This window comes from Tinamus guttatus, unplaced genomic scaffold (assembly GCF_059628265.1).
Source record: "Tinamus guttatus ecotype Peru unplaced genomic scaffold, ASM5962826v1 Tinamus_guttatus_pri_ptg000291l, whole genome shotgun sequence".
Lineage (NCBI taxonomy): Eukaryota > Metazoa > Chordata > Aves > Tinamiformes > Tinamidae > Tinamus > Tinamus guttatus.
Genome location: NW_028288825.1, coordinates 2009666 through 2035423, shown reverse-complemented (window position 1 = coordinate 2035423; position 25758 = coordinate 2009666). Strand labels below are relative to the sequence as shown.

At 45.7% G+C, this 25758-nt stretch overlaps 2 protein-coding genes across 4 annotated transcripts in view; both read right to left on the bottom strand.

Moving 5' to 3' along the window:
- SLC5A10 (solute carrier family 5 member 10) overlaps positions 1–8911 on the bottom strand; it is a 40500-nt gene extending 31589 nt beyond the window's left edge. For both annotated transcript variants that reach the window (XM_088527805.1, XM_088527806.1), the window contains exons 1-6: positions 8798–8911; positions 8320–8391; positions 7799–7903; positions 7256–7315; positions 6995–7099; positions 295–400 (exon numbers count right to left, since the gene is read on the bottom strand). In XM_088527805.1, coding sequence (XP_088383931.1) covers positions 295–400; positions 6995–7099; positions 7256–7315; positions 7799–7903; positions 8320–8391; positions 8798–8911 — 562 coding nt within the window. The remainder of the gene's footprint in view (positions 1–294; positions 401–6994; positions 7100–7255; positions 7316–7798; positions 7904–8319; positions 8392–8797) is intronic.
- Positions 8912–11844: 2933 nt separating this feature from the next.
- PRPSAP2 (phosphoribosyl pyrophosphate synthetase associated protein 2) lies at positions 11845–24859 on the bottom strand. Of its 2 annotated transcripts, XM_088527790.1 has the most exons (12): positions 24794–24859; positions 22892–23011; positions 22162–22312; positions 21985–22037; positions 21796–21862; positions 20892–21064; positions 19871–19986; positions 16741–16796; positions 14278–14426; positions 13626–13696; positions 12781–12927; positions 11845–12511 (listed from the first exon to the last, which is right to left on the bottom strand). In XM_088527790.1, the coding sequence occupies exons 3-12, from the start codon at positions 22278–22280 to the stop codon at positions 12353–12355; spliced, it is 1110 nt and encodes a 369-aa protein (XP_088383916.1). In that variant the 5' UTR covers positions 22281–22312; positions 22892–23011; positions 24794–24859; the 3' UTR covers positions 11845–12352. The 2 variants fall into 2 exon arrangements, with proteins under 2 accessions (XP_088383916.1, XP_088383917.1); XM_088527791.1 differs by lacking the exon at positions 22892–23011 and having other exon boundaries at positions 24794–24854.
- Between the last annotated feature and the right edge of the window lie 899 nt (positions 24860–25758).

The following is a 25758-nucleotide window of genomic DNA, read 5'->3' as shown; positions in this document are numbered from 1 at the left end:
AGAAAGCATTTAACTATATGATGGAGGAGGAGCGAGTTATTGCAAATGAAAAGTCTAAACACATAATCACAGAGGAGAGCTGAGGTGTCTGGCTGTTGCCCGAGCCGACATTCAGGAAGGAGACACCAACACTAGTTGGATAGGACAGCAAATATCAACCTCATTATCCAAGATAAAAGCAGTATAAAGCCTCAAAGATCTCCCCAAAAAAAGCAAAATAACTAAAAGGTGCGTAAGTAACACAGTTTAGTGGAACAAGAGTGAGCTGAGGCCAGCAAATATCAAGCAAGCTACCTGCAATGGTGTAGAGCGCGGTGACCAGCAGCATCAGCACGGTGGAGAGGTAGAGGTCCCAGCCCAGGCAGACTTGCACGAACAGAGCCCCCGAGTACAGATCCGTCTGTGCGTGAAATAAGAGACACGGCGCCTGCAAGAGGTGCCGGGCACCAGACAGCACCAAGGGGATGTTGCAGAGGGACGTGGCAAGGAAATAACACGGGCTGAGGGTGCTGCCAGGCCCGGGGCCAGCGCTGGGCACCCCAGTCCCATGCGCTGACCACGTCACTGCAGCAGACGGGGACGTGGCCACGCTCCTGCAGCCCCCCTCACGGTCGTCCTGCATCCGAGCCCATTGGGACAGTGGGACACGGAGGCCAGCGAGCCCATTTTTCCTGCTCCTATGAAGGGCACTGGTGCTGTCCCAGCCTTTTAAGAAAAGGAAAGAGCTAGTGACACCCGCTCCCTCGCAGGACGAGGGCCCTCAATGTCCTTGCAGACCTGAGCACCTTTGGTGGCATCTGGGCAGTGCCCAGGAGACCCAGCACTCAGAGCCAACCGTGGGGACCTCGCTCCCACCAGGACACCCATTTCCACCCCCATTTCCAGCTCCCAGTCCCAGCCTGTGCCACCCGTCCCCGCGATGCCAGCGCGCCCCGTGCCGCTCTCGCACCCCGCTGGCACCGCGGCAGCAGACGTGACGGGTGCGGTAGCGCACACGGGGGTGGCTGCAGCTGGTATTTCATGTTCTGCCTGACGGGATTTGTTCTCCTGGCACCCGCGCTGCCTTCGAGCAGGGTGCCAAGGCCAAACTGCCATCGCTGCCGCCGCCGGCTGCAGCAGAGCCGGTCGGAGATTCGGCTGAGCAGGAGGGCAGCAGCAGCCCCAGGGAGGAGCTGGGGCAGGACGGGCATCTCCACCAGACACGGAGATTTTTGCTGGGATTGCTGCTGTCTGCACATCCTCGGTTATCAGCAGGGAGCCCTGCATTGTGGGGCTCAGGTCCTGAGCAAGGACTGCAAGAGCCTTTCCCCAAAACGCTCCATTCCTGAGCATCTCTAGGCAAATATTCCCTCCAGATGGGGAAACCCAGGCACGGACAAGTGACAGAAGTTGCTTTGGTCGAGTGAGAGCAGCAGCAGCAGGCAGGAACTGAGCCTGGCGCCTTGGATCCCAGCACAGACCCGTGCAAGTCCCCAGCACAACCTCCAGCACAAGCAGCAGGAGCTGCCATAGGGCCGCACTGAGGTCCACATTCCTGTGCTGCTTCCAGCCTTTGCAGATGCCCTTCCAAACCCCTGGAAGAGGCTCTGTTTCCTGCTCAGCGCAGGAGGGACAGGTTGGCTCCATGTCTACCACGAGTGTCCCCGCACCAGGCTGGCCTCCACCAGCCACCTCACGTCCTGCAGCTCGGGTCACCTCTCCAAGGGAAAGCGGGAGCATTCCCTCTCCTTTTCCAAGGGAAAGCGGGAGCATTCCCTCTCCTAGGGGAGCAGGGAAGGGAAGAGGCAGTTTACCAGCTTGCTCGGCCCAGCCAAGCCGACCAACTTGCCCAGAGCCACCATTTGCATCTGGACTCACCCCACTGGGGACTTCAACCCACCTGCTCAGCTGGGCAGGGGGTGCCGCTCCTGTTGTCTCAAGCCCAGTTTGGCCATGAACAAGTTCTAACAGCAAGGACATTCAGGAGCCCCTTGGGCAAACTGGGACACTAGCCCAAGAGGCGAAGGTTTAGTAAGTGCCCCAAGGCATGACCATTTCTCTAGCAGAAGCTGAGATCCAACAATTTCCAGTGCTCAGCTGGAGTATCTCAGTGGAAACGTTATTCGGTGAGGGAAAAGGGGACAGGGCCAGGCAGGAAGAGGCAGGTTCTCCTCAAAACACCTCGGCCTGCTCCACACCCTTGCCTGTGGCCACGATGGCTTTCCACAGTCAACATATCAGCTCTGATTTGACATCTTTCTTCACAGACCTCACAAAAAATCATCTCCCAAACTGCAGAGCCTTCCTGCCCGATCATGTGGGAGCAGCCGCTCGGGATTAGTGACGTGGCGCTGCCGTGGTATTTCCCACACTGCACCTCCTTCTCCCAGCTTTTCCTCTCCCAAAGCTCTTCCAGGAGGTTCAAAGCACAGGAGCTAAGGACGGTCAGTGCCACCTGCATCCTGCTCTCAGCGTCACTCTAGGACAAAGAGGGATACGATTTGTGTGAAAACAAAGCGCACAGTTTCAGACTTCCTTTGCAAATGCCATTCAAGAGCCGCTTCTCGTCTTTCCAGGAAACGCAGCCCAGGCCAAAGCTCCGTATCTCTTCGCGCTAAGGTGGCAAACATTTCGCTTCAGAAGACTCAAAACACCACCATGCTGCACCACATCATGGAGAGAGGCCATAGAAGGATCATGAAGAACGAAGCATGCCATCTATCACCAGGAAATCCAGTCTGTAAGCGCCCATTCAGCTTTGGGACAACATGAAAGTCCTTTCTCTAGCAGATGAGTCCACACATTAGACACAACCATTGATTAAATCACAAACCAAAATGACCAGAAGAGCACTTGCCCCATGATGTTGAGGAACCTAATTAAAGGACGGCTCCATGACAAGTGCACTGGGCCAGGTTTTCCACCACAGTTATGTCTAGTGCTCCTCCTGGAGATGACAGTTGTCCTCAGCTGCTCTGCAGCTTGGCCATGCCTCGGGGAAAGCCCTGTTCAGCACCGGGAGATGACTCATTCCTGGACTGCCCTGCTAAAGAGGAACCAACTTAGTGGCAACCTTACCAAAACCTGCTCCACCAAAGATGCCTTTCTAACACAAATGTGATATAACCGCAACTCAACATCACGGTGACCATCAGGCAACCCTGCAAGAGAGCTAAGTCGTCACTGCCCCGCGAGGTGCAACTACAAGGCAGAGAAGATCCAACCAAAGGCTCTCAGCCAGCTCCTCCCAACACAACGCGAAGCAGGAACCCAACACGATTGGAGCCTCCCAAGCACCTTTCCAGCCCAGCGTCCTCCCCATCTTCTGGAGCTACCAATGGTCCCTTGAGGGATCCATGACTTGTCAAGGCAGCACCTGCTAGTCAGTCGTCTCCCCACCATGACTACCTGCTTTTTCAGCGCCCTCTCCATCCCCAGAGCCCAGCTGTTACAACTCAGTCCTGGAGAACACGTTTCATAACTGCTTCTCCTCGTTTTCTCAATACTTAATCATTTTTTGCAGTCGTCTGCAAATGAGCCTAAGCTTTTGCTATGAGGAAGCAAAGGTATCTCCACCTCCCTTCCTCCTAATTCTGCTAGGGTGGGAAAAAATAAAAGCACATGTGACTTAGTTGTTAATAAGACATCCCAAATACAAAAACAAGCTAATTAAAACCAGGCATGACCTATTCATAAAACAAGTCCTTTCAAATGTAAAAGGAGAGCAAAATCCTTTGAAGTTAGGCTTCACAATCCAGCAAGAAAACCCTGCCTCCGCTGCTGACCTCACTTGGAAACTTGCTCTTATCCAACATCGTTAATGCCTTCCCAATGAAAGCTGGCTTTAGACCCAGCTTGAATTTAACAACTGGCAAAGCAAAGAATGAGTTACCCAGGGTACAGAATATTCCCCACTGGCTGTTCACCAGCATTTGGATGCCTGCTTAAATCCTCACATGTTTCCAGTTAGGAGAGACTCCCTGTCCCCTCAGCAGGTCTTTGGATGTGGCCTGTTGCATCCTGCTATGAACTGCCATGAAACATTAACAACTTGAACCCAGCAGAGAGCAAATGCATCTGCAGGAAGAAGTGACAGGAAAGGCAACACTGCTGGGTCCTCTGCTTCATGCTCAGCCCCGGTGAGGACCAAGAGGAAAGGTCTGCTGGGTGACAGCACTGCCTGATCACAGAATGGCTGAGGTTGGAAGGCACCTGTGGAGATCACCCAGTCCAACCCCCCTGCATAAGCAGGGACACCTAATTGCCCTGAGTCTCACACTGTCCTCCCACGCTGCCTGCTGCAGTTAGCAGCAGTGATGGCATATTGGGACAGTTCTGTGCGAGGCAACACACCGCACATCATCCCAACCCACTGCTTCAAACAACCGGTATTGCTTGGATCCACAGTGAATGGAGCTAGATGCCTGGATAATCCTCTTGATTAGGCTGGTTCCTCTTCTGTTGGATTCTATGTGACTCAGAGACCAGGCAAAGCTCAGCAGTCCACAGAAACTATAGAGCTAGCTAAGAAGAGGCATAGGAAGAGCCATCTGGGAGTGTCTTCCAGGCTCCAAACACAAAGGAGAGCTGGGAAATGCTGGATAACCACAGAAGTGCCATATAAGCAGGCATCGCACAGAGTTCATCTGCAAGTTCATCTGGTTACAAGCAATGTGTGGCACAACCGTCTCCACTGGTTTCCCAAGCTCAGGATGAATTTGTAGGACATCCATCCCTTCTGGGCAAAGCCGTGGAGGCCTGTGAGACAGCTCCAATGGAAACCATACGGACCAAACATCTCCTCATGGCATAGCGACACTATTGTGGGAAGAGGGGACATCTGTGATGATCTGGAAAGAGACTCAAAGACAACCAGCCCTCAAATTACAGATGATTTCTTTCTTTAGATGCAGATCTGCAAGAACAAACTACTATACCAGATATGCAATTCCAGCTTGTTACTTTTGCTTTTAAACACCAGATGGTATTCCCTCAGATCCCAGGGTGACTAACACCACACAGGCTGCTTCAGTACCTCCCTTGAGCTCATCCCTAGCCTTGTCAGGAGCAGGGAAGAGACGTCTCCTAAGCAGTACATGGAAGAGGAATAAGTGGCAATAATTTGCTGGACGGTCGGAGGATCAGGGAATGAATCAACATGCCACTGATCAAGGGAGAGGGCACAAATCCACGTACTGAGTTACCAGGCAGCCATCCTCAAAGCACTAACAGCAGGACTGGCTGCTATTTGCCCACGACCTCCGTTTTAAGATCACGACCGGCCCACTCTGCCCCGGATCAGAGCACAGCTCATGGGCCAACAAGGTGCCTCTCCTGAGCACTTGGCAGGTTACACAGCTGGGGACACAGTTCTGACTTCATTAAATGCCACCCTAGGAACAAGAACCTTAGGAACAAGTAAAGAAAGCCCACGAGCTGAGGTCCTGAGGGTGAGCAGCTCGGGAGGACCATGCTCTTCATACAGCTCAAGGTTAATGCATTTAGTGCTGTCGTATTTGCACAGCACGAGTGTTTCCAGGCTGCTCTGTCCCCCTTTTCTCAGGGCAGGGCACAGTCCTCTCTGCAGCACAGCCCAGGCCTTAGCCATGGGCTCAGGAGCTGCCCCAGGAGCAGGGATGGGAGAGCCGCAGCCGGGACCCGCGGCCACCAGCCAAGCTGGGGCCTGCAGGCCCTGGGGCTGGCGCCGGCACGAGCAAGCGGTGAGCGCCGCTCCGTGGGGAAGCGGCTCCGCTGCCGACGGCCCCGACATCGGATTTCCCCATCCTTACAGCCACCCACGCGGAGAAGCGATGCCTTTTCCAGGCATCCCCACGCAGGAGCCCCGGCGGAGCCGCGCATCGCATCCACGTGCCTCCATGGGAGGGGACCGCGCAGGATCGCCGCCCCCAGCACGTTCCCTGCTCCGGATCATTCCAGAACTCTTTGCTCCTGGGGTGTCTAAGGCTCTGATCCCGTCTCGCTGTCTGCAGCCCCCAAGGCCTGTCTGTGCCTGGTGTCACTGGCTCCCAGCTGCTTCGACCTCGGATAAACTCTTCCCATGGTTACCAAGCAGGAAGAGGAGGAGGAGAGGAACCCGAGCTGCTTAAAGGGAATTGTGCAATTCTTGTGAAAACATCCCTCAAAATCTAAGGCTTTCTATGCAGGCTTAGGCCATCCTGCAGCTGCAACGAGACGCCCTTTCCTCGGAAAACCTGTGTGCCCTAAGGTGAGGAACACATTCAATTCAATCACTTCAGTTTATAGATTCAGCTCGCCCAACCCTGTGGTTTCTCCCCACACTCGGCAGGGTTTTTTCCTGTTTGGAAGTCCTGGAAAGCCTCACTGCCGGAGAAGATGACAGACCACACCATGCAGCAGCCTCCAAGCTGAGGAGCTCCTTCCCAAACTCTCTAAGTTCAGGAATCCTGACACCCAGCCACAAATTCATTGGGGACATCTCTAACACACTCGTGATTACTGAACCCAACCACAAATCTGCTGGGGACACCCCTGACATGCTCATGATCACTGAAGCCAGACAAAAATCTATTGGGGACATCATGGACATGCTCATGATCGCTGAACCCAGCCACAAATCTGCTGGGGACATCCTGGACACGCTCATGATTGCTGAACCCAGCCACAAATCTGCTGGGGACATCCTGGACACGCTCATGATTGCTGAACACAGCCACAAATCTATTGGGGACATCCTGGACACGCTCATGGTCGCTGAACCCAACCACAAACCTATTTGGGACATCCTGGACACGCTCATGGTTGCTGAACCCAACCACAAACACGCAGGGTGTTGGCAGACAGCAGCTCTCCATGAATTCCCACCCGCTGTCCTGACTCCTCCCAGGACATCCTCATCCCACAGCAATTCTTCTCCCAGCCCAGGGGCTCTCCCTCTCCACCTTGCTGGCTACACAAGGTCTGAGCACCAAAATAATTTCTTACTATCTGGAAACAAGTTGCAGCTCAGTGACGGAGCCAAGCGGGAGCTACTCACGGAGATCTTGGTGAAGATGGAGAGCAGCAGCGACAGGCCGGAGAGGTACATGCGGATCCTCTCCCCTCCAAACCGTCTCTGGAGGTACTCGGGCATGGTGACAACCTGCAGAAAAGGAGCCTCTGAAGGCAGCACCAGGGTAGATGAAGGGGAACAGTCTTCCCAAAGCAACTTGAAGGACAGCAGTGCTGCCACTCCTTGGGACATCCAGCCTGGCAATGGCTGGGATCCCCTCGGCAGCTCGGCGAGAGCTCTGCTTACCCCAGAAGAGACGTAGACCGGGATGAACACCCAGGCCAGGGCCAGGAGGGCGTAAGTGGCCTGTTGGGAAGGAAGAACACAGCGCTGCTCCAAAAGCCGCTGATCCTGCTGCAGCTCGGTGGTGCTAGACCACGTTGGCCGTGCCCAGGCAGGACCCGCTCGCCCTCAGCCGCACGTTGGTGTCTTCATGGGGCCCGTGTGGGTGCAAGAGGCCACAGCTGAGACCTCCTGGGTACCCAGCAGGTCCCAACCCGCTCCTCTCTCTGTCTCAAGCTATTGACTCGGCCAACATCCACAGGTTTCCCATTAACTCCTCAGGCACTGAGCAAGCCACACGTTACACTCCTGCCCCAGGATTTGGGGACTGATTTGTGAGAAAGGAGGAAATTGGGGAGCTATGGGGTCAGCCCTCCTATAGGGGCCGTGTCCAAGTATACCAAGTGTATCCGAGTATATAACGACTCCTCCTGAGCCATGAGGGACCTTCCTGGAGCTGCTGCAGAAGAGGCTTCAGGAAACCCTCCCCTTAACAACGTTCCTTACGTTCCACTCGAAGCCAGCAACAGCGATGCCCCCGGCAGCGCCCGTCCCGGCCAGGCCGATGAAGAGCCCGGCTCCTTCGCTGCTGGCAAAGAGGGAGGCTCCGATCTGCGGGTGGGAAGGGGAGGTTGGGATGCAGCCCGGGGCAGCTCCCTGCTCCCCAGCCAGCGGCCGCGCGATCCGGACCAGCCCCGATGCTGCTCCGGGGGCTGTTTCTGCGGGAGAGGGTGGCAAAGCTGGGCTTTGGAGCCTGGGATCAGAGCACAGATCTGGCAGGGCAGAGCGGCTTGGGAGGAGAGCGAAGGAGGGAGAGCAAAACCACCGCAGCCCTCGTGCAAGACGAGGGAAAGCCACGGGACGCGCAAATCCCAGTCCGCAACAGACCCAAGCGCAAAGCCGGGCTGTAGGATGATGAGGAGGGAGAAACACCGGCGAGCAGGGGACAAAAGGGGCGCAGAAGCGGGAATTCAGCAGGAGAGGGACCGGTGCCGGCTGCCCCTGCTGCCCCAAGTGTCCCCACTTACTGGCCACCAGGCCATGTCTCTGCCAGCAAGGAAATAGCCACTGACCGTGTTCCTGTTCGCCCTGCAGGAAGACTGAGAGCAGAGGATGAGCGCCCGCCGCTCCGTCCCCGCGCGCCCCAGACAGCCACCAAGAGACGGGAGGCTCCGGATAATTAATGAGCGCTCTGCAGCTCCAGCGTAATTACATGAAACGATGCATACAGCAGGCTCCAGGCTAGGAGACAGCACTTACCAGGATTCGCTCAGTTTAAGTCAATAGGAGTCTTTCCACGTTGAGTGAAAGAGATTTTATACAATAGAAAACAGCAAATAGAGCACAGCGCACAACTCTCAGCGTAAACACAAAACACAACAGGAAAATATCGGGGGCTTTCGGAACACAACTCTGCAGAGAAGCCAGCCCTCAGGATAGAGAAAAATCCAAATATTTCACAAAATTAAGTACAAAAGGAGACATCAGAAAAAAGAATGCTCTTACCCATATTCCCACTGCAATATTCAAGGAAAAATAAGCCACTATGACAACAAGATCAGCAACGCTAAATTGCTGCGAGGAACTAAAGGACCCAGCAGTGGAATTAACCTCCATCATTCCCACTGCTTCTTTCTCCATCCCCAGCAAAAACCTTGGAAAAAAAAAATCACCACCAAATCAGTAACTCGCAAGCGGCCTGGGGGAATTGATCATTAACAAGTGCCACCGCTCTGGCTTCCAAAGGTGGCAGTGGGGCAGATCAGTCACCCAAGTACAGGCTGGTCTCTGCCTTTCCCGCTCCCTGCCCCTTCCCGCTGACATCCGGATGCCCAGCTCGGCCGCAGGGAATGAGGCAGCTGTGAGTCCCTTATCACCAATGTGGCCACAGCCAGGAAAGCTGTTTGGATACAGCTCGTCTGAGCTGCCATGTCCATATGGGACAACGTTCCTCCAGCCCCACACCACGGGCCTTCCCGCCACCCTTCCCAGCTCCATCCTCTGTGGCATCAGGTCTTTCACTCGTTCTGGATGGAGGCACTACAGGGTGACAGCAAAGCAACTGCAGAGCAACCCCAAAACTGCAGGCAGTGCCCTTAAACCTTGTATTTTCCCCAGCACCCTTCCCAGTGCAGGAAGCGCCCACCAACAAGCAGCCCCGTTGCAAGGACTCGCTGCATCTGTTGTGCCGTGTCTCCCACATCCAAGAAGCTGCTTGTTCCTCTCCAAGCTGTTCCAGACATGGACATTTCACCTGCCTCTCCCATGCAGATTCTCAGGGTGCAGCCTTGCAAAAGCTGCTCTGGTTGCAGGTTTTAGCTCCTTTACCCAGATCTACGAAGGCTTCTTTCCTCTAGCCAGCTATTTTCACCAAACTGGTGGGAATTTAAGTTTTTGGCAGCTATTGCTCCTTTCATGGTCAAGGTTGATCAAAGCCCTAACAGATACACAGGCTCCATGACCTGAACTTCATTAGTAAACCGAGCTAAAAAGAAAAGTATTTCAGCAATTAATCACATACACGGATGAGGATTGCTATACAGTAAATGCTACTCTACAATTTCTAATTTAAGCTTGATCAAGTAGAAATTGTTTTCAATTAAAAAAAAATCCTAGTTTAAGTGCTTGTTAACATCAGAAAGTTCTTCCATAAGCTGTAAAGCAGAACCCAATAGCTCCCTTGCAGATAACATCAACCTGGAAAGAATTTGCATGATCTTTTGATTAGTTCATTACTGTACCACTGCGGCTGTCTCTGTTTCATTCCAAAGTGCATGTTCTTTATTTTCCAGAGAAATGCCTCTAAGAAGAGCTGGTGTTTCAGGTGACCCAACATTTTTGCTTCTGAGAAAAGAACACAGATTAGGTAATTCTGCAGATATTTTGTGATAAGAGAAGTATAAGAAGTGGCTGAGTGGAGACACGGCCACTTTGCTGTTTCAGCTGCTTCTGTACTACAAAAAGTTTAAGCACCAGCCTTACCCCAGCAGCTGATTGCAAATTCCTTAGTCCTAACCAAGGCAGTAATCACATTGCACTGAATTAGCTAGTTTAAAAACAAATAAATACATATTAAGCCAGTGATAAGACACAGGACTTAAGTTAACATCCTAGCTGGACCCTGAGCACACTAGTGCCCATCAGCAGCAGCTCTGAGATGAGGCTACTCCTTCACAAACCAGTGTGAAACAAGAAGCAGGAAGAAAAATAATATATATATCCCCTGCCAAAATCACAGCAATTATGCATGACAGAAAATAAAAGTAATGACAAATTAAAGCACTTCTTTCAGGCCTACAGCCAAACTCTTAATAGCTGCTACTCTTTTTGGAGAAGTAGCACAAAACACTGAAGACGCATCCGGGAAGCACCAAAATAAAAGCTGCAGAGGGGAATGACCGATAGATGAATCTGCAAATTGCAGTATTGAGCACTGTGAATCTTTATTCTGCTCAGAACAGACGAGCTTGAATTCTGCAAGTCTTTACTTCACTGGTAAGAGACTCTAGTTCCCAGTCTCTGCTCGGCTGGAATTTAACCTGCATGAACGCATTCAAAGCACATAAAAGTGTTAATACATCAGCTTAGTCTGTCTAGTAACACCACTAAACTGTTTAATAATCTATTCTCATTAAAATATAACCCAGATAGAAAGTTGCATTCTGGTATCCGATAGAGACAGAAAATACCTCTCAGACCAAGACTACAGAAATCAAATCGAATCCCGAAAAATCAGCTCACAGAATGAGAACAGTATTTTCTACACAGAAATGTGGATTTGCTTAAGTAAAATATGAATTGTATTTGCTGAACATTCCTGAAGATTGATGTCAATGAGATTCAGCATCAATGTCAATGCTGAACCTGCTGGCAATATTTAAATTTTCTAGTCACTGTCCAATGCTCCATCCTGCCGGGTGCTCCATCAGCTCCAGCTCATTCATGCCCTTGGAAGACTGAGGCAGAGGAAAACAGAGGTTACTTTTCAATTCTAGTTCTGGGCATAGCAAATATTTTACACTCATATGCAGGATATTTCAGCGAGATTAAATCAAATAAAACCTAAGTGTCCTGCAACACTAAGACACTCGCTGTCTAAAAATCAAGATATGCTGCAAGTTATTTTCCACTCAAGAGCCCTACCTGCAAGATGCCACTTAACATTATAAAAATTGATGGTTTGGGGCTATTTGGTCCCCAAGTTCTGTTTCTCAGAGCTGTCACTGTGCTCGCCTATCTAACCTAATGTACCTGTGACAGCACGTGGCCCTGGCTAGGGAAGGATTTGCCTCTTATAAGATGGCTCAGCAGCAAGAGGGGCATCAACACAGTGGCAACAAGCAGCAGCATTGGGAAAGAGCAGCAAGTGTTGCATTATAAACAAGGAAAAAAAGCAGATTAGTTTCGTACTGACAAGCAGCAATCCTGTTTTCCAAAAGAATATAAAACAGACAAGAATCATTTTGCCCCTTGATTTCTTTCTATAATGTAAGGGCTGCAAATAATTTTTAGAAGAAACATACTTTAGAAGACAAGTGACTATCATGTAAACCTTTTTAAAAAGCTCACACAAAACAGATCTTTATTCTTTATCGCAGAAAATAAATACAGGTGCATATTTCATATGCTTTTCTATAAAAGCACTCCTACAAAATCACTTAACTGCATACAACAGTACAACCCTTTTGGCTTTTAAAATGAAAATATTATACAGTCACTTCATTTTATTATCTTTATAGCACTTGTAGCAAGCAGCTCTGGAAAAGGAACGCTTAATTTAAAAGCCAAATTCTTGCCTTAAGTGTTTTTTTTTTTTCTGGTCATTTATATAGTGCAACTAACCTAAAAGCAACTAGAACCATCTTCTGTAAAATGTTTATTACCCCCCCCAAAAAAATGAGGAAAAAAAAAATCTTAAAAATCAGTTCTACCTTGATATTCAAAACAAAAGAAAACAAAAGTGGCTCAATTGAAATATTAAGGTAAGCATGATGCTTCACAGCTCATTTTCTGTTTGCTTCCAGTTTGGCCTGGGGTGTTTATTTAGAATAAAAGGAATAATTAATCATCCAGTCCAATATTTCTGAAAAGGTAAGACATGGACTCCCCATTGTGGATTCTGCGAATGGCTTCTGACAGGATCATGCTGATATCCACAGTCTTGATCTTCGGGCACTGGAGTTTCTGTATTTCATGTGGAATTGTGTTTGTGACAACGACCTACAGAAAGAAAAATACAATCTTAGATAGGTCTAACTCCCTCATGTTTTCCCCTCTCCTGTATTAGGGCTGTGAAAGGAAATGTCGGCTCCTCAGGATACCGTGAAATTACTCTTTTCAAGTAACTGATAGAAAACAAGATTTTACATTACTCTCAGGATAAAAAAAATGGAGAAGTTTTGGAAAATACATTTTAAGAATCAAATCACAAAAAATTGCTTCATAAAAAAAAGAAAAAGATTGTTTAGAAACTTAGAATCCAAACTTACTTCATCAATAGCAGATTCCTCTATCAGCCTGGGAGCATCTGAAGACAACAGGCCATGTGTGGCCATTACAAAGATTTTGTAAGCCCCTCTTTCCTTGAGGGTTTCAGCTGCAGCAAGGAAGCTGTCCACATCATCTATAATGTCATCCTGTCAAAACACGAGTGCATCACTGAAGATTCAACGTGTCCTCAGAAATATCAACACAGAACACCTGCAGTGACACAATCTTTTTCAAGAACAACAGTTTACATCCAATGCAAAATGGATGTTTTTATTTATGTTATTCTTCAGGCACCTAAGTTAGATGGCAAAGGCTGAGGCCTGGGAAAGCAGAATGTGCAAAACAACCTGTGACACTAAGGGAGGGAACAGGCTGCATGATGGAAAGAGGGGAAAAAAAGCACACACACACACACCCCTTTAATTCAAAAGTCAATACATGTAATATCTTTTTCCTTTAAAAGCCCAAAGACTAGCCTTTCTTCAGGCTGTAAGACCACATTAATTTCTACTTCACCAATATTTCTAAATTCACAGACTGCAAACATAAGAGGAGAAAACCATCATATATCTGACATATAAAGTCAAACTGAAACCCCCCACCCTTAGGAAAGGGCTTCAACAGAATTTCACCAGGACTATTCAGCAGAAATGGTTCTGAATGCTGCTCTTCATTTTATATTTCACACCATCAGCTTCAGTAAATATGCAGATTATTTTGCCTCATGGTGTAAAACCACAGCAGCAAATCTACCATTAACCAAAGTTTAGCTGTTGACAAGCAAACAAGCATTTCAGTCTGTGCCCTTAATACAATTTATCAAAAGCCATGGCATCTCACTTACCACAATGATGGCTATTCTTCCTCCTACATCTCCGACGACCGTGATGGGTGGTTTTTCTTTTGGAATCAGCACTGATTAACAGCATTGAAAAAAAAAAAAAAAAGAGAAGGAAAAAAAAATTCATGCAACTTATATCAACTGTGGAAATGTCTGCTTTGCATGGGTCACTAGCATTATATAAAAAGAAGTAGAGCAGCAACTATTTCAGTTATCACAGTTCTACTGAGAAAAGCAGTAAGGTTTTTATACAGAACTAACTGTTTAAATTTAGTTGAAGTATTAACTACGTGCATTTATAACCCAATTCTTAACCTATACACAGCGCTGCTGAAACGGTCAACAAGCACTAACACTGACACACTTGCACAATATCAGTGTCAGCTCAGTATAGCCCAGAAAAATCCCTGAAAATCACAGAAAAAAAAATCCAAACTGAAAAATTAATCATCTTCTGTGGCCTCTCCTGACCAGCAGAGGAGGCAAAGCTCTTCCTATGGCACACAGAGACCTGATGCACTGCCTATGATCAACAACATGGACAAAATGTATCAAAAAAATCCCTTAGTGTATTAATAAGAAATACTCCTTTTTAATAGCCTCTCCCCCACCAAAACCCCACTTGGTGGATGCTTGCACACACCAACTTACTTACTGGGTATCTCTAAGCTGGGGTGAATAGCAGCTACGTTTTTGGCAGTGGGTGGTGAGTGTCGACCATCCACCATGTCCGACTCGGCATCCTGAGCTTCCCCGTGGATCACGGCGATTCCCAGCCGCAGGCGCTCAGCAAACGACTGCGCTCTGCAAGGGAAGGATTGACAAAGTCACACAACGTAATTCACATACTAATCTATTCCCATTTTAATACTAAACAAAAAGATCCTAATGGAAAAGGCACAGAAGAAACCACTTTCTCTCTGTTATCTTTTTCTAAATCAGACTTTTGAGTCCAAATCACCCTGAAAGTAGCCACACTGGCCTTGTGGGCAGGAGGGTAAATACTGTGAAACAGGCAATTTACACTACTCCTTTCTGGTTTTCAGTGTCCATGCAAAATGACACCCAACAGTTGGAAAAGAAAGAAATACACATACCCTGGACCTCCACATTCTTTAAATCCTGCACATAAGCAAGTCTCACCCAACCATCACAACAGCCTTGACGTGTGGATCATCTATATTCAATTCATTTGAATTTTCATTTTCTAATGAAAACAGCACCAGTGTTCATCTGTTTAGCAAGATGTACATTAAATAAGCCAGTATCCCTGACAATCTGACATGTAACCCAAGAGATCCCACAGAAAAGAAAAAAAAAAGTCAATCACTTTGCCTGAAATACTAAAATAGCTTGGATTCTTACAAGTCTAATAAAAAAAGCAAGTCTTCATCAGCACTATTTCTTCAACTAGAATTAGAAATGTAAAGTTTAACCTTCAAAATTATTGCAGATAAAGAAGGGAATGTAGAGAGCAAGCGAGTCAAAAAACAGTAATTTCAGGCAGTGCTTGTATCCCAGACACCAAGCAGTACAATCCAGCAAGTAAAAATAAAGTTAGATTCACATTACCTAACTTTTCCACACCCAAAATTAGTCTCCTTCCAGTAATAGTGAAGTCTCCAGAGCAAGTCACTTAGTTCTAACTAGTGTCTAAGACCTGTGGCCTAAACCACCATCTCCTTTGCAGTTATGCTTCATTTAACTTCCAAAACCACTCAGTCCAGAGAATAATTTACCCATGATGAGAGTTTCTATTAATTAAAACTGAAGAATCTTCTGCACTGCAGTGTTATCATAAAATTAGCCTATTGCTTCAAGTGGCAAAACAAGCATAAGTTATTCTGGACATACTTATCTTAAGAGATATGACCTTAAGAGATATGACTTAAAGGTGTAATTCTACCAGTGAAACTGTAAGGACTTTAGATATAATAAACTGAACAAAGTTCCAACAGGGATATGATTTATTATTCATTTTCCAAGGAACTCAAGCTACTGAAACAGTCTGAATTTTATCAAGCAATACTCCTCTTTCATAGAGACATTCATCTGAAAAGCATTTCTTGATTTGATTGAAGCAATCAGCCACCCCCTCCCCAACACAACACCCTTCCTCCAATCATGTCCCTAAAGGCTCACACGTACACGTGAAGCTAAACAATACAGTTCTGCAGTTCTCTCCTACAGAAAGCAATCCGTTCTGCACGCATCTTATCTGAACAGTTAATGGAACATGCACACTAGTCTGCACAGGGGCCTGGAGAATGCTTCAAACACCTGCCTACACCCAAGAGGTGGAACTGACACAAAAGAACAACAGACAAAACCAAGCAAGGGTGAAACAGCTGGCCAAAACAAAAGATATCACATAAAGAGTGCAAAGCACTGCCTCTACAAATCAAAGCATTTCTGATTTTCTACATAAAAATAAAAGCTTTCTTAAAGGAGTATCAATTCTTTGGGATGACAGTCTAGATTAACTTTTCAATAAACTATTTTGTCATCACAGTAGAAATAGTATTTTTTAAATCATCATCCAAACTCTTTAGCAGCTTCTGAAAGCAACAAAATTCCAAACAGCTTATGTACGGACAACCAAAAAGAGCTACAGGAATTAAGGGCAACTGTTCAGCCAAAAAGGACTTCACAAGGAAAATTGGCTCTAACATAAAACAGTGTTTCACCATTCACTAGATGGCAAATCATCTGTAATTGAGATCTGATCAGTCCGTGATCTAACATGAGACTATGTTAAGTAATTACTTCTGACTCCTGGAGGTATACTTCCAGCCATTTTCCATCATTTATAGCACAGAATGTATATTTGTGAGTCTTTGCACTAAAACATGACTGAATAAATTAATGCAGTGCTTGGGATAAAGCAGTTATCTAACCTGTTTTTCATTTGTTTTAAACTCTCCTTACACTGATTAGGATTTTAGCAATAATCTAAAAACTACACATCTGACGAAGCTGAAGTGGTACATGTTGGAAGGCTGCACCTTTACTCAATCTCAGTCCTCCACTTGATCCTAAGAAGGAAAACAAAAACAAACAAACAAAAAAATCACAATTGAGACTTCCTGCTCTAACACAGAGAGCAGATCTTACCCACCTCTTTGCAGATGCAGGTGATTTGGCCACAATTACAGCATTCCTGTAGTCTGGTATCTGTAGCAAATAACAGATAGTAATGTCTACTTCACGTCCTTTAGACAAATTCAAACTCAGTAAGAATTAAGTAACTTTATTTGCCAGAAGAATTTTAAGCACATTTTACCTAACTTAAGAAAGCAACCTCAAGAATCCATGGTACATGACTAGTTTCCACAGCTCAGTATACCCTAGTATTAGGCAAATTCAGTATTTAACTTAAAAATATACCTTTCACAACCAATATAGATTACACACAGACACTTTAGAAGAACATTATAGCTACAAGGACTAGTATGAATAAACAGGGAACCCTCAGAACTAAAGTTTCCTGTTCAACTTAAGTAATCTTGCCCATACACAGAGTCTTCAATCACCTGACAACATAGTATTTCATTTTAGGGCCTAATTTGGCGATTGTTTTTCAAAGCACGTGCATACACACAAGAAAAGAACCCTCTCTCACATCAGTCTGACTCCTCTCACATGGATAAGGGATAGAAATCCATATTCACAACCCTGGAGTTCTAGTCTTACATTGCTGCCAACCCCCTTTAAGATCAGCACCAGGGAATGATGCTGCAGATGTTGGCAGCAGCAAAGTGGCAAGATCAAGAGGCTGTTTTCATTTCAAGAGCTCGTTGGTAGGCATGAGCCAGTCAGCCCCAGGTACTACTTTATATTATTGCTGCTTTTATACCTACACCAAATCTGTGCCCCCTCCCTTATACTTGATCTTGCATCTTTCCTTGCAAACTCACCATTTTCTTTCACTGTGCTGCCCTGGGATGGTCTAGGGCCATGAGGAGCAGAAGAGAGAACCTTGCTGCTCTTATATCTGTTGCTGCAGCAGGAGCCCACAGGCACCAACAGTTACAATAGCAAATAAACCCTATAGCAAATAAACCCTACAGCACAGATAAATCCTCAGGGAATCCCAGTGATAACGGCCTGAACACTCAACACATGCATCAAATCTGCCAAAAGACCTTTTTAATGTCACATTTCTAGGGACGCTACCTGGACATACAGTTCATCATCTTCCTGACAGATGTCAAATACCTGCTCCAAAGCTTAGAAATACCAGCTTTTCTACACACAAGCATGGTTATGTTTTCCCCTAAGCCTCCTCTCAAACATACAAACAACTGGCTGAATTTTTGCAAAACCTTCCTATGTGAAATAGGCATGGGAAAATTTTTTGCTCGTGTTCTCATTTTTGGCATGGGCCTAATCTACTGAAAGTGAGAGCTTTCAGAAAACACGTCAAGTAACATTAATAAACGGTAATGCTAACTCCACCTATAATACCTGGAATTCAGTATGTACTGCCCTTTACAAATGCTTAATTATATAACAAGCCATGAAGATTAACACAATGGAAATCATGGACAAGGCAGGGCATGTCATTTGACATAAAGACTTTGATCTCATTCAGATGTTTTTCCCCTTGCCAAATCATAAAATTTGTTCTAAGCTTTTTACAAATGAAGTCAGAAAGCCATAAGTGTCATCAAAAGGCATCGATAGCTTCTAGATGCCAAAAGATTCATCATTTAAGAAATCAACATTCAGAATTTTCATATCACAATTTCACTAATTCGACTTACCTATCCCAGAATAAAGACACAATTCCTTTCAAAACCTATGCAGAAGTTTCAGAGAGCAACCATGAGACTTCTATGTCTTATTGCAGTTAATTACTTGAAAGTCTGTCCTTATCAAGCTGGTCTCTATTTTATGCTACTTAACACAAACACGTTCCATTACAACTAACACTTTAGCACCCAGAGCAGGATATCCAGCAACCAGGCTGTTACCATGACCTTGAGATGAATATGAAATCCTTTCTGAGCAGTACTTTCCAAACAGCTTTTAAGAAGGGATACTGTAAGGTATTTGGGATTTCCATACCCCATATGATTAGATACATTGTCATTTTAGTTTTAATAAGCACAAGAAAATAAATTCTGTCCTCTTTTGAAGTCCTCTCTGCACACATACTTCAGCAGCTTTTTAAAACTATCATTTGAAAGCAAAAGCAGTACCAAACAAAGCTGCAGATGCAAATCATTAAGAAAAATAAGAATATGCTTAAAGACCAGGAATCTTGTTATCCATAAATTCCATAGGTCTAAGAAAAATACAAAAGCACAGCTTGCCTTGAGTCCACACATATTTTTTCTAAGCTTACGAGGTGATTATAATGAATGACTTCGGTGAAGTTGGAGCCATGAGTCCTGCTCTACTATCCTCTTTGTTAAACATTTTCTTGTACCAAATACAAAGTTAAGAATAAGTCAAAATGTTAACCACTTCCCTACTCAGTTTTCAAAAACTGCCGTAACAATGAAAACAGCCAATGTAAGATTTGGTTAGAGGCATCTATATCTTTATCAAATGAGAGTGGTTGGGTTGAAAAATGACAGTGAACTAGACGTTTTTCCCTCACAAGGATGAGGGCATTGGTTCTTCCAGATCAATAATAATCATAGATACCATATACTTCTATCAACTGCACATTTGTCACATATGAATCTACCACTACTTTTGGATATTACTTTTTAGAAATGAATGCGCTTTATAAGATGGAGAAAGAAAGGCACACAGAACATCTGATGCTAAGCTCCTAAAAGAAAAAAAGATCCTTACTAAAAGTCCCATCTTCTTAGAGATTATGTTTTTAGAATGTTTTTGTAATTTACACTGAATTATAAAAACATTTTAATCTACAGAAGGAGACCAGTCTGTGAATACCAAGGTAGCCAGAAAGAAGAAAGGAAAAGTGACAAGAGCAGGAAAAGCCTTCTTTTTTTTTTAAACCATACTTAAAGAATCATGTCTAAGAAGACAGACTAGCATCATTAGTGCAGATAAGAAAACACCGGCTCTTCACAAAATTTTAAGTCCGTAAGGAGAGGAGCTGTCGACTGCTGTCGACTACACCACCCTGTCCCAGCACGTTTTTCCCCCCTCTAGAATTCTTTTTGAAATTAGCTACTTTCACATATTTTCCTGTCAGTAGGAATTTGTATTAAAAGCCTTGAGGCATGATACACTTCTTTAAGAAGGTTAACAGACGCCTTCCTTACCTCTTCCTGGATATACTGCAGTAGAAACGGAGATGCCCTCAAGTTGTCAACTGGGATATTGAAGAAGCCCTGTATTTCCTTCTGATGTAAATCCATGGTAATAAGGTGAGTTAGTCCTTTTAATTAAGAAAAAGGACATGGAGAAAAGTGAGGGATAACAAGACACTTTCTCTAGTAAACATCACTGAAATTTGTTCTGAACAAACTTTAAGCTGCACTGGAACAAAAGTACTATAGTTAGTACTTACCTAGGTAGAATATTAAATGAACACCTCTTAAATACACTAGCATTACCAAAGCTCTAAATTTCTATGGTTTCCTTTAGAAAGAGAACCTCAGAACAATCTACATATTATAATTAGTAGTGCCACACCTTGATGTCACAGATAAAAATATTACTCCATGACACATGGCAAAACCCATATGAAAATTTATAATATGACACACACAACTGGCAACTCTAACACATACTGGAGTTCTGAATTTATGAATAATGGACCCAAATTCTAATTATTCACCTATTCCTTCTCTCAAAAGACACCAGATCACACACACTCCTCATTGTAACTGTCCATTTTTTTTTTCGGTGACAGGAGCAAGTAGAAGGGAGCAGAAAGGAAATGTGCTGGAGGTGGTAAAATAGATAATTGCATTCCCACTTGCCATCTTAAATGCAGAATAGATGCAAAGTAGATTCACCCAACACATAAAACAGACTAAAAATGCCAAAAGTACATCTGTCTGACCATTCTAGAAAGGCAAAGAACACTATTTTGGTGGAGAAACAGGACCTCACAAAGCATTAGGAGTCCAACAGATTCATTCTATCAGTTCAGTAGGACACAATCAAAACTGCATGCTACAAATTCTTAATAAAGCCATAATTTAGAACTGTTTCTATTTGGATTTTAAATTTATGAAAAAAATGCAGTCATTAAAGTCCCAGTTTGTGCACAAATTTGAAAATTAACAGTGGGAACTCCCACTGCACTAACCATTCCATAACAACCTGCATTCTTACCAGCTTTGCACATCATTGAAGCCAGTAATTTAGAGACAATGGAGCCCCTTTTCCTCATCTTGCACTGCTTGCTGTATGGGAAGTAAGGAATCACTCCAATAATGCTTTTGGCACAGGAGGTTTTACAAGCATACACCATGATCAGGAGTTCCATGATCGTAGTATTCACATCCCTGGAATGAGAAGCATCTAGTTCTGTATTCATGCATTAAAAAAAGAAATCTGTATCTGAATTCAATACAATACCTAAATCTGCTCCAGATATTCCATTCCAGTTTGGTATAAAACAACAGTGATTGAGCTATCTCCATCAAGAGACCAGCTGTGGCCCTCAGGAGGGCTAAGGGCAGTGGCATTTAATTCTTAACTAAAATTAGACATCATTGTTTCTGATTCTGATTTGGGCAGCCCAGAAGTTTGTTATATCATTTTCAGGCTTTTAGTAATACAGCATGTTGCTACAGAAAACTAGATCATAATTTATCTCCAAGATAACATCTACTGTACACAAAACATTTTCCATGTAGGCACTTCCAAAGCTCTTTTCACACCAGAGAAAATTACTTTAAGATGGAACACATTGCCTAGAAAATAAATAGCCCTCCTACTTTTAAAGGTTTGTACCCAAAGCTGGACTTGGGGTAGCTAACATGGCAAGAATTTAAAGAGGATATATTGAACAAAAGAGAGAGATATGCCCTAGGGAAAATTTTCATTGAAAATACAGGTTAGACTGATGTCTTCTCTGTGATCATGAGAGACAAAGGGAGATAGAGAGAAGCCTCTATAAGCTTAGCTTATGCTTACACAGATCATGCAAAGAAAGGCAAAGAAGAATTGAAACAGAGGCATTCTTATGGACAGTCCATGTCAAAACAGTAGTAAGGCATCTTCAAACACTCACTTGGAAACTGTCTGGATGATAAACACATCCTTTCCTCTCACAGACTCTTGGATCTGCACTCTTGTTTCTGCCAAGAAAAGAAACATGTAATTTCAGAGAAGAAAAATGCAACAGTCTAAAAAAAAAGAGTAGTCACTAAGTCCACATCCTACTTAAATATGTTTCCAGTTTTGCCAATTGAATGCTCACCTCTGTTTGGCTCCTGATAAACCTGAACTTTTCCCATTTCAACTCCTAACCTCCTGCAGGAGCAGAAAAAAAAACACAGAAGACAGTATGTGAAAATGAAGGCAAAAATGAACGGAAGCAAGTCCCACCATAATAGCAACAAGACACTAAGCTGCCTTCCAGGCAGGTTTTACTTACTCAGCAATCCTCCTTGATAGTTCCATGCACGAGGAATTTGAGTTAGCTGAGAACAGTACCAGTCCACCCTTGGTTATATTCATGATGGCCCCAAATTCAGTTGATGGCACACAAAACATCAAACCTATGTTGTCTTCCAACTTCTAAAAGACTGCAAGAGATCAAAGGTATGTATAAGGCACATTAAAAACAAAACAAAGACAATTTTCTGTGATGACTGTGATGGGTTGCTCATAAAAATCTGAATTCTCCAGCACCCTTGGTAGCTAACAACAATTTTTATAAGCCCATGAAGACATCCTTAAAGGACTCTGTACAAACCTAGCCCAATATACTTAAAAACATGACAAAAAATGGACTTTAGCCAGCTTTGCCTTCCTTCTCTTGCCCCCAAGTTTTACACAGACCCCAGCAGGCTATTCTTCATAAAAAAAACTCCATAAGCTCCCACTAGACAAGCTCACTTCAACAGAGCTTCATTCGTGTTTTGCTTTCCTCCACCTGTCATCTGATAACATGGACAATTTTTTCCATCAGCTTGTCCAGTTCACTATTTAGAAGAGCTGAGCAACATTTAATGACTGTTTCAAGATCGCAAAGCCAGTTAGCGGCAGGATTAAGGAAAACAGAAGCCCTTCTTTTTGTCCTGGCACTCTGGAAAATTGACTAGAAATCTATTTACAAAACTGTGCATCTTGCCATCGTTTTGCAATAAATATTATAGACTTACAATCAAGGATGGAATGTAAGGAAGAGTTCGATAAAGCTGGTAGCTGTAAGCAACGACTTCTTGTACAGTGCATCCACTTCATGAAGTAGCAGCTGTCATTCTTTGATACTAATATTCCTCCTATGGAAACAGGAGAAAAATATCAAGAGGAAGTTCAGGTTTTTTGGGGCTTTTTTTTCCTAATAATAACGGCAAAAACCACTTATTCCATCAAGGCTTTTCACTTGTTGTTCTTATGCTGAAACACTGCATTTTCATGCCTTCATCTAACATTATCTTTTGTTCAAACAAGAGAAAACGCTGTTGAGCAGCAGTCATCGACCTAAGCAGCATTCAGCTAAAAATCTTATCATGCAGCCCTTCTTGCATATAAGTAGCCCAATCCTTTATAGTGCATTTTAGTGTTACGTAGGGGACTGGAAATATCAAATACCAGGAGCATAATTCTCAATGAAGTAAAAATCAATATCCTTCAATACCTTATTCCCTGACAAACATTCCCCTACTGAAGAACACAGATAAGAGACGTATATAATTTGTTCTAAAAATCTGATGGCATGCCAATTACAGTACTCAAAAGCAGCATTTAAAAATAAAAACAACAGCTGTCATACTGACCAGAACAGCTGGCTATATTAAAAGAAAACCATTCAGCCCATCTTTGCACTAAGACATTCTCTTGCCCAGTTTGACCTAGCGACAGAAATGGAACCACTTCCATTCTCAATTAAGAGGTAACGAACTTCCTACAAGCAAAACTCTTCATTGAGAGACTGCACTAAACTCAGCTACTTTGAATCAAAATCCACCCATGACCAAAACTTCAGAAAGAGAACACAAACAGGGACAAAACAGGCAATAGCAATTTTGATGCCTAGATATTTGACTCTAGTAGAATCTGGTGGATTTTTAATACATTCTGCCCCTTCCTGTCTTTGTCTTTAGCTACTAAGATTTAAAAATAAAATAAACATCGACTTTTGAATCCTAGATGGCAGTACAGCAATGTAGTATGAATCTCAACTACACCCCTCTATCCTTGCAAAAAGACCCAACAATTTAAAGGGAGTAGCCTAAACTCATTTTGTAATGAAAAAAACACTAATTCCATTTATGAGCTACTGTTTCTTTTGCTTTGTTTCAGTTACCAACTTGCCATCACCTGCCAAATATTCACAGTGATATTAAAGATGCATCTTAAGCGCATCACAAACGCTGCGAGTTTTCCCTTGATAGGGGCTTTCGGCTCGCAGAACTACACCTGAAAGCTCTTCCCCTGTGTCATTAGACGGGAGCAGATACAACTTCCAAATATCACCACAAACATTTACACGGTGCTTCAGTGAGGCCGTTTTTCCGCCCCCCCTTGCTCATCCTTATCCATGGAACAAAGGCGGGAACCGCGGGGAGCCGGAGCTGCCGGGAGGCAGGAGCTGTTGCCTCCCGTTTGCTGCGTTTCACTCCACGGGGCGATGCGACACGTGGGCGCAGGCAGGAGCCGCTTTCCCGGAGCTTCCCCACGGCCACGCGGCAACGGGAGGGCCGGGGCGGGCGAGAAGCCGCTTTCCGCGGGGCAAACCCGGGCCGCCGCCTCGCGGCGCGGGGCCGGGATGAGCGCGAGCCCCGGGCCCGGCCGCGCCGGCCCGTCCCGAGGGAGGCAGCGGGGACGGGGGGCTGCTCCAGGGCGCTCGGTCCGGCCGTGAGGAAGCGGGGACACCCGCGCCGCGCTCCCTCCTCCCCGGCGATGGCGGAGGGGATGCGGGGAGAAAGAAGGACCCCCCCCACACACACACACCCCAACCGCCCCTTCCCACGCGGGGCCGGCGAGGAGGAGCAGCCGCGGCCCCAGGCGGCAGGAGGAGCGGGGTTCCCCCCGGGGCCGGTCGCCTCTCCAGGCCTTACCTGCCGGCTCCGGCCCCCGGGCGCCGCGAGCGGGCGGCGCGGCCGGCGGGCAGGGGCGGAGGCGGCGGCGCCTCCGCTCGCAAGATGGCGGCGCTGGGTGGGGGGGGGGAGGGCGCGCCAGGCCACGCCCTCCCTCCCCCACCTCCCCTTTCCCGCGCGGCGGCGCTGGGGGAGCCGCCGCGGGCGCCATGTTGGCTCCGGGCCGGGGGACATGGCGGGGCTCGGGCCTCCCGCTGGAAGCGGCACCGCATGGCCGGGCAGGGGGCCCGGGGGGCGGGCAGGGCGGCCTCGCCGTGTCCGGGTGCCACCAAGCGGGCTGGCAAAAGGGGCCCTGTGGTTTAGGGGCTCCACACCTGCCCTGCGTGGCTTGGGCTGCGTCCTCCATCTGGAAGCCTTTCTGGAAAGGGAAATAGAGGGGAAAAAAAAAAAACAGGTGGACTCTCCCCCCTTCATAAATAAAATCCAAAGAATATCCCATTTGTCAGGAATCCCCTCTCAAGGCTCTCTTTCCAACACTTAGGCCAAATACTTGAGTGAAATCCTGCAGCAAGATGCTGCTTTTAGGCACTTTTAAAAAGTTCATGTTTATCTTAGAATCATTATGGTTGGAGAAGACCTTCAAGATCGAGTCCAACCATAAACCCTTCAACACCATGCGTGCTAAACCCTTTTGTCCTGGGATGACAGCAGTGATTAAAATAAATAAATAGAAAGCATCCTTGTTCTGAGATAGGCCATCCTGCTGGAATTCAGATAGGTAGATCTCATGCCAAGGGTTCCCCTCACCACCACCACCTCCCAAAAAGAAAAATATATATATTTATACATATATCAGCACTGTGAGTTTCAGTAACAAGCTGAAAGGTATTTTAAGTTGAAACAGTTAACTTTTTAATCTTTTATGCCCAAATTAAACAGCATTGTGTTATATGCTATCAGAATTTGTAATAGAGTTACAAGTCATA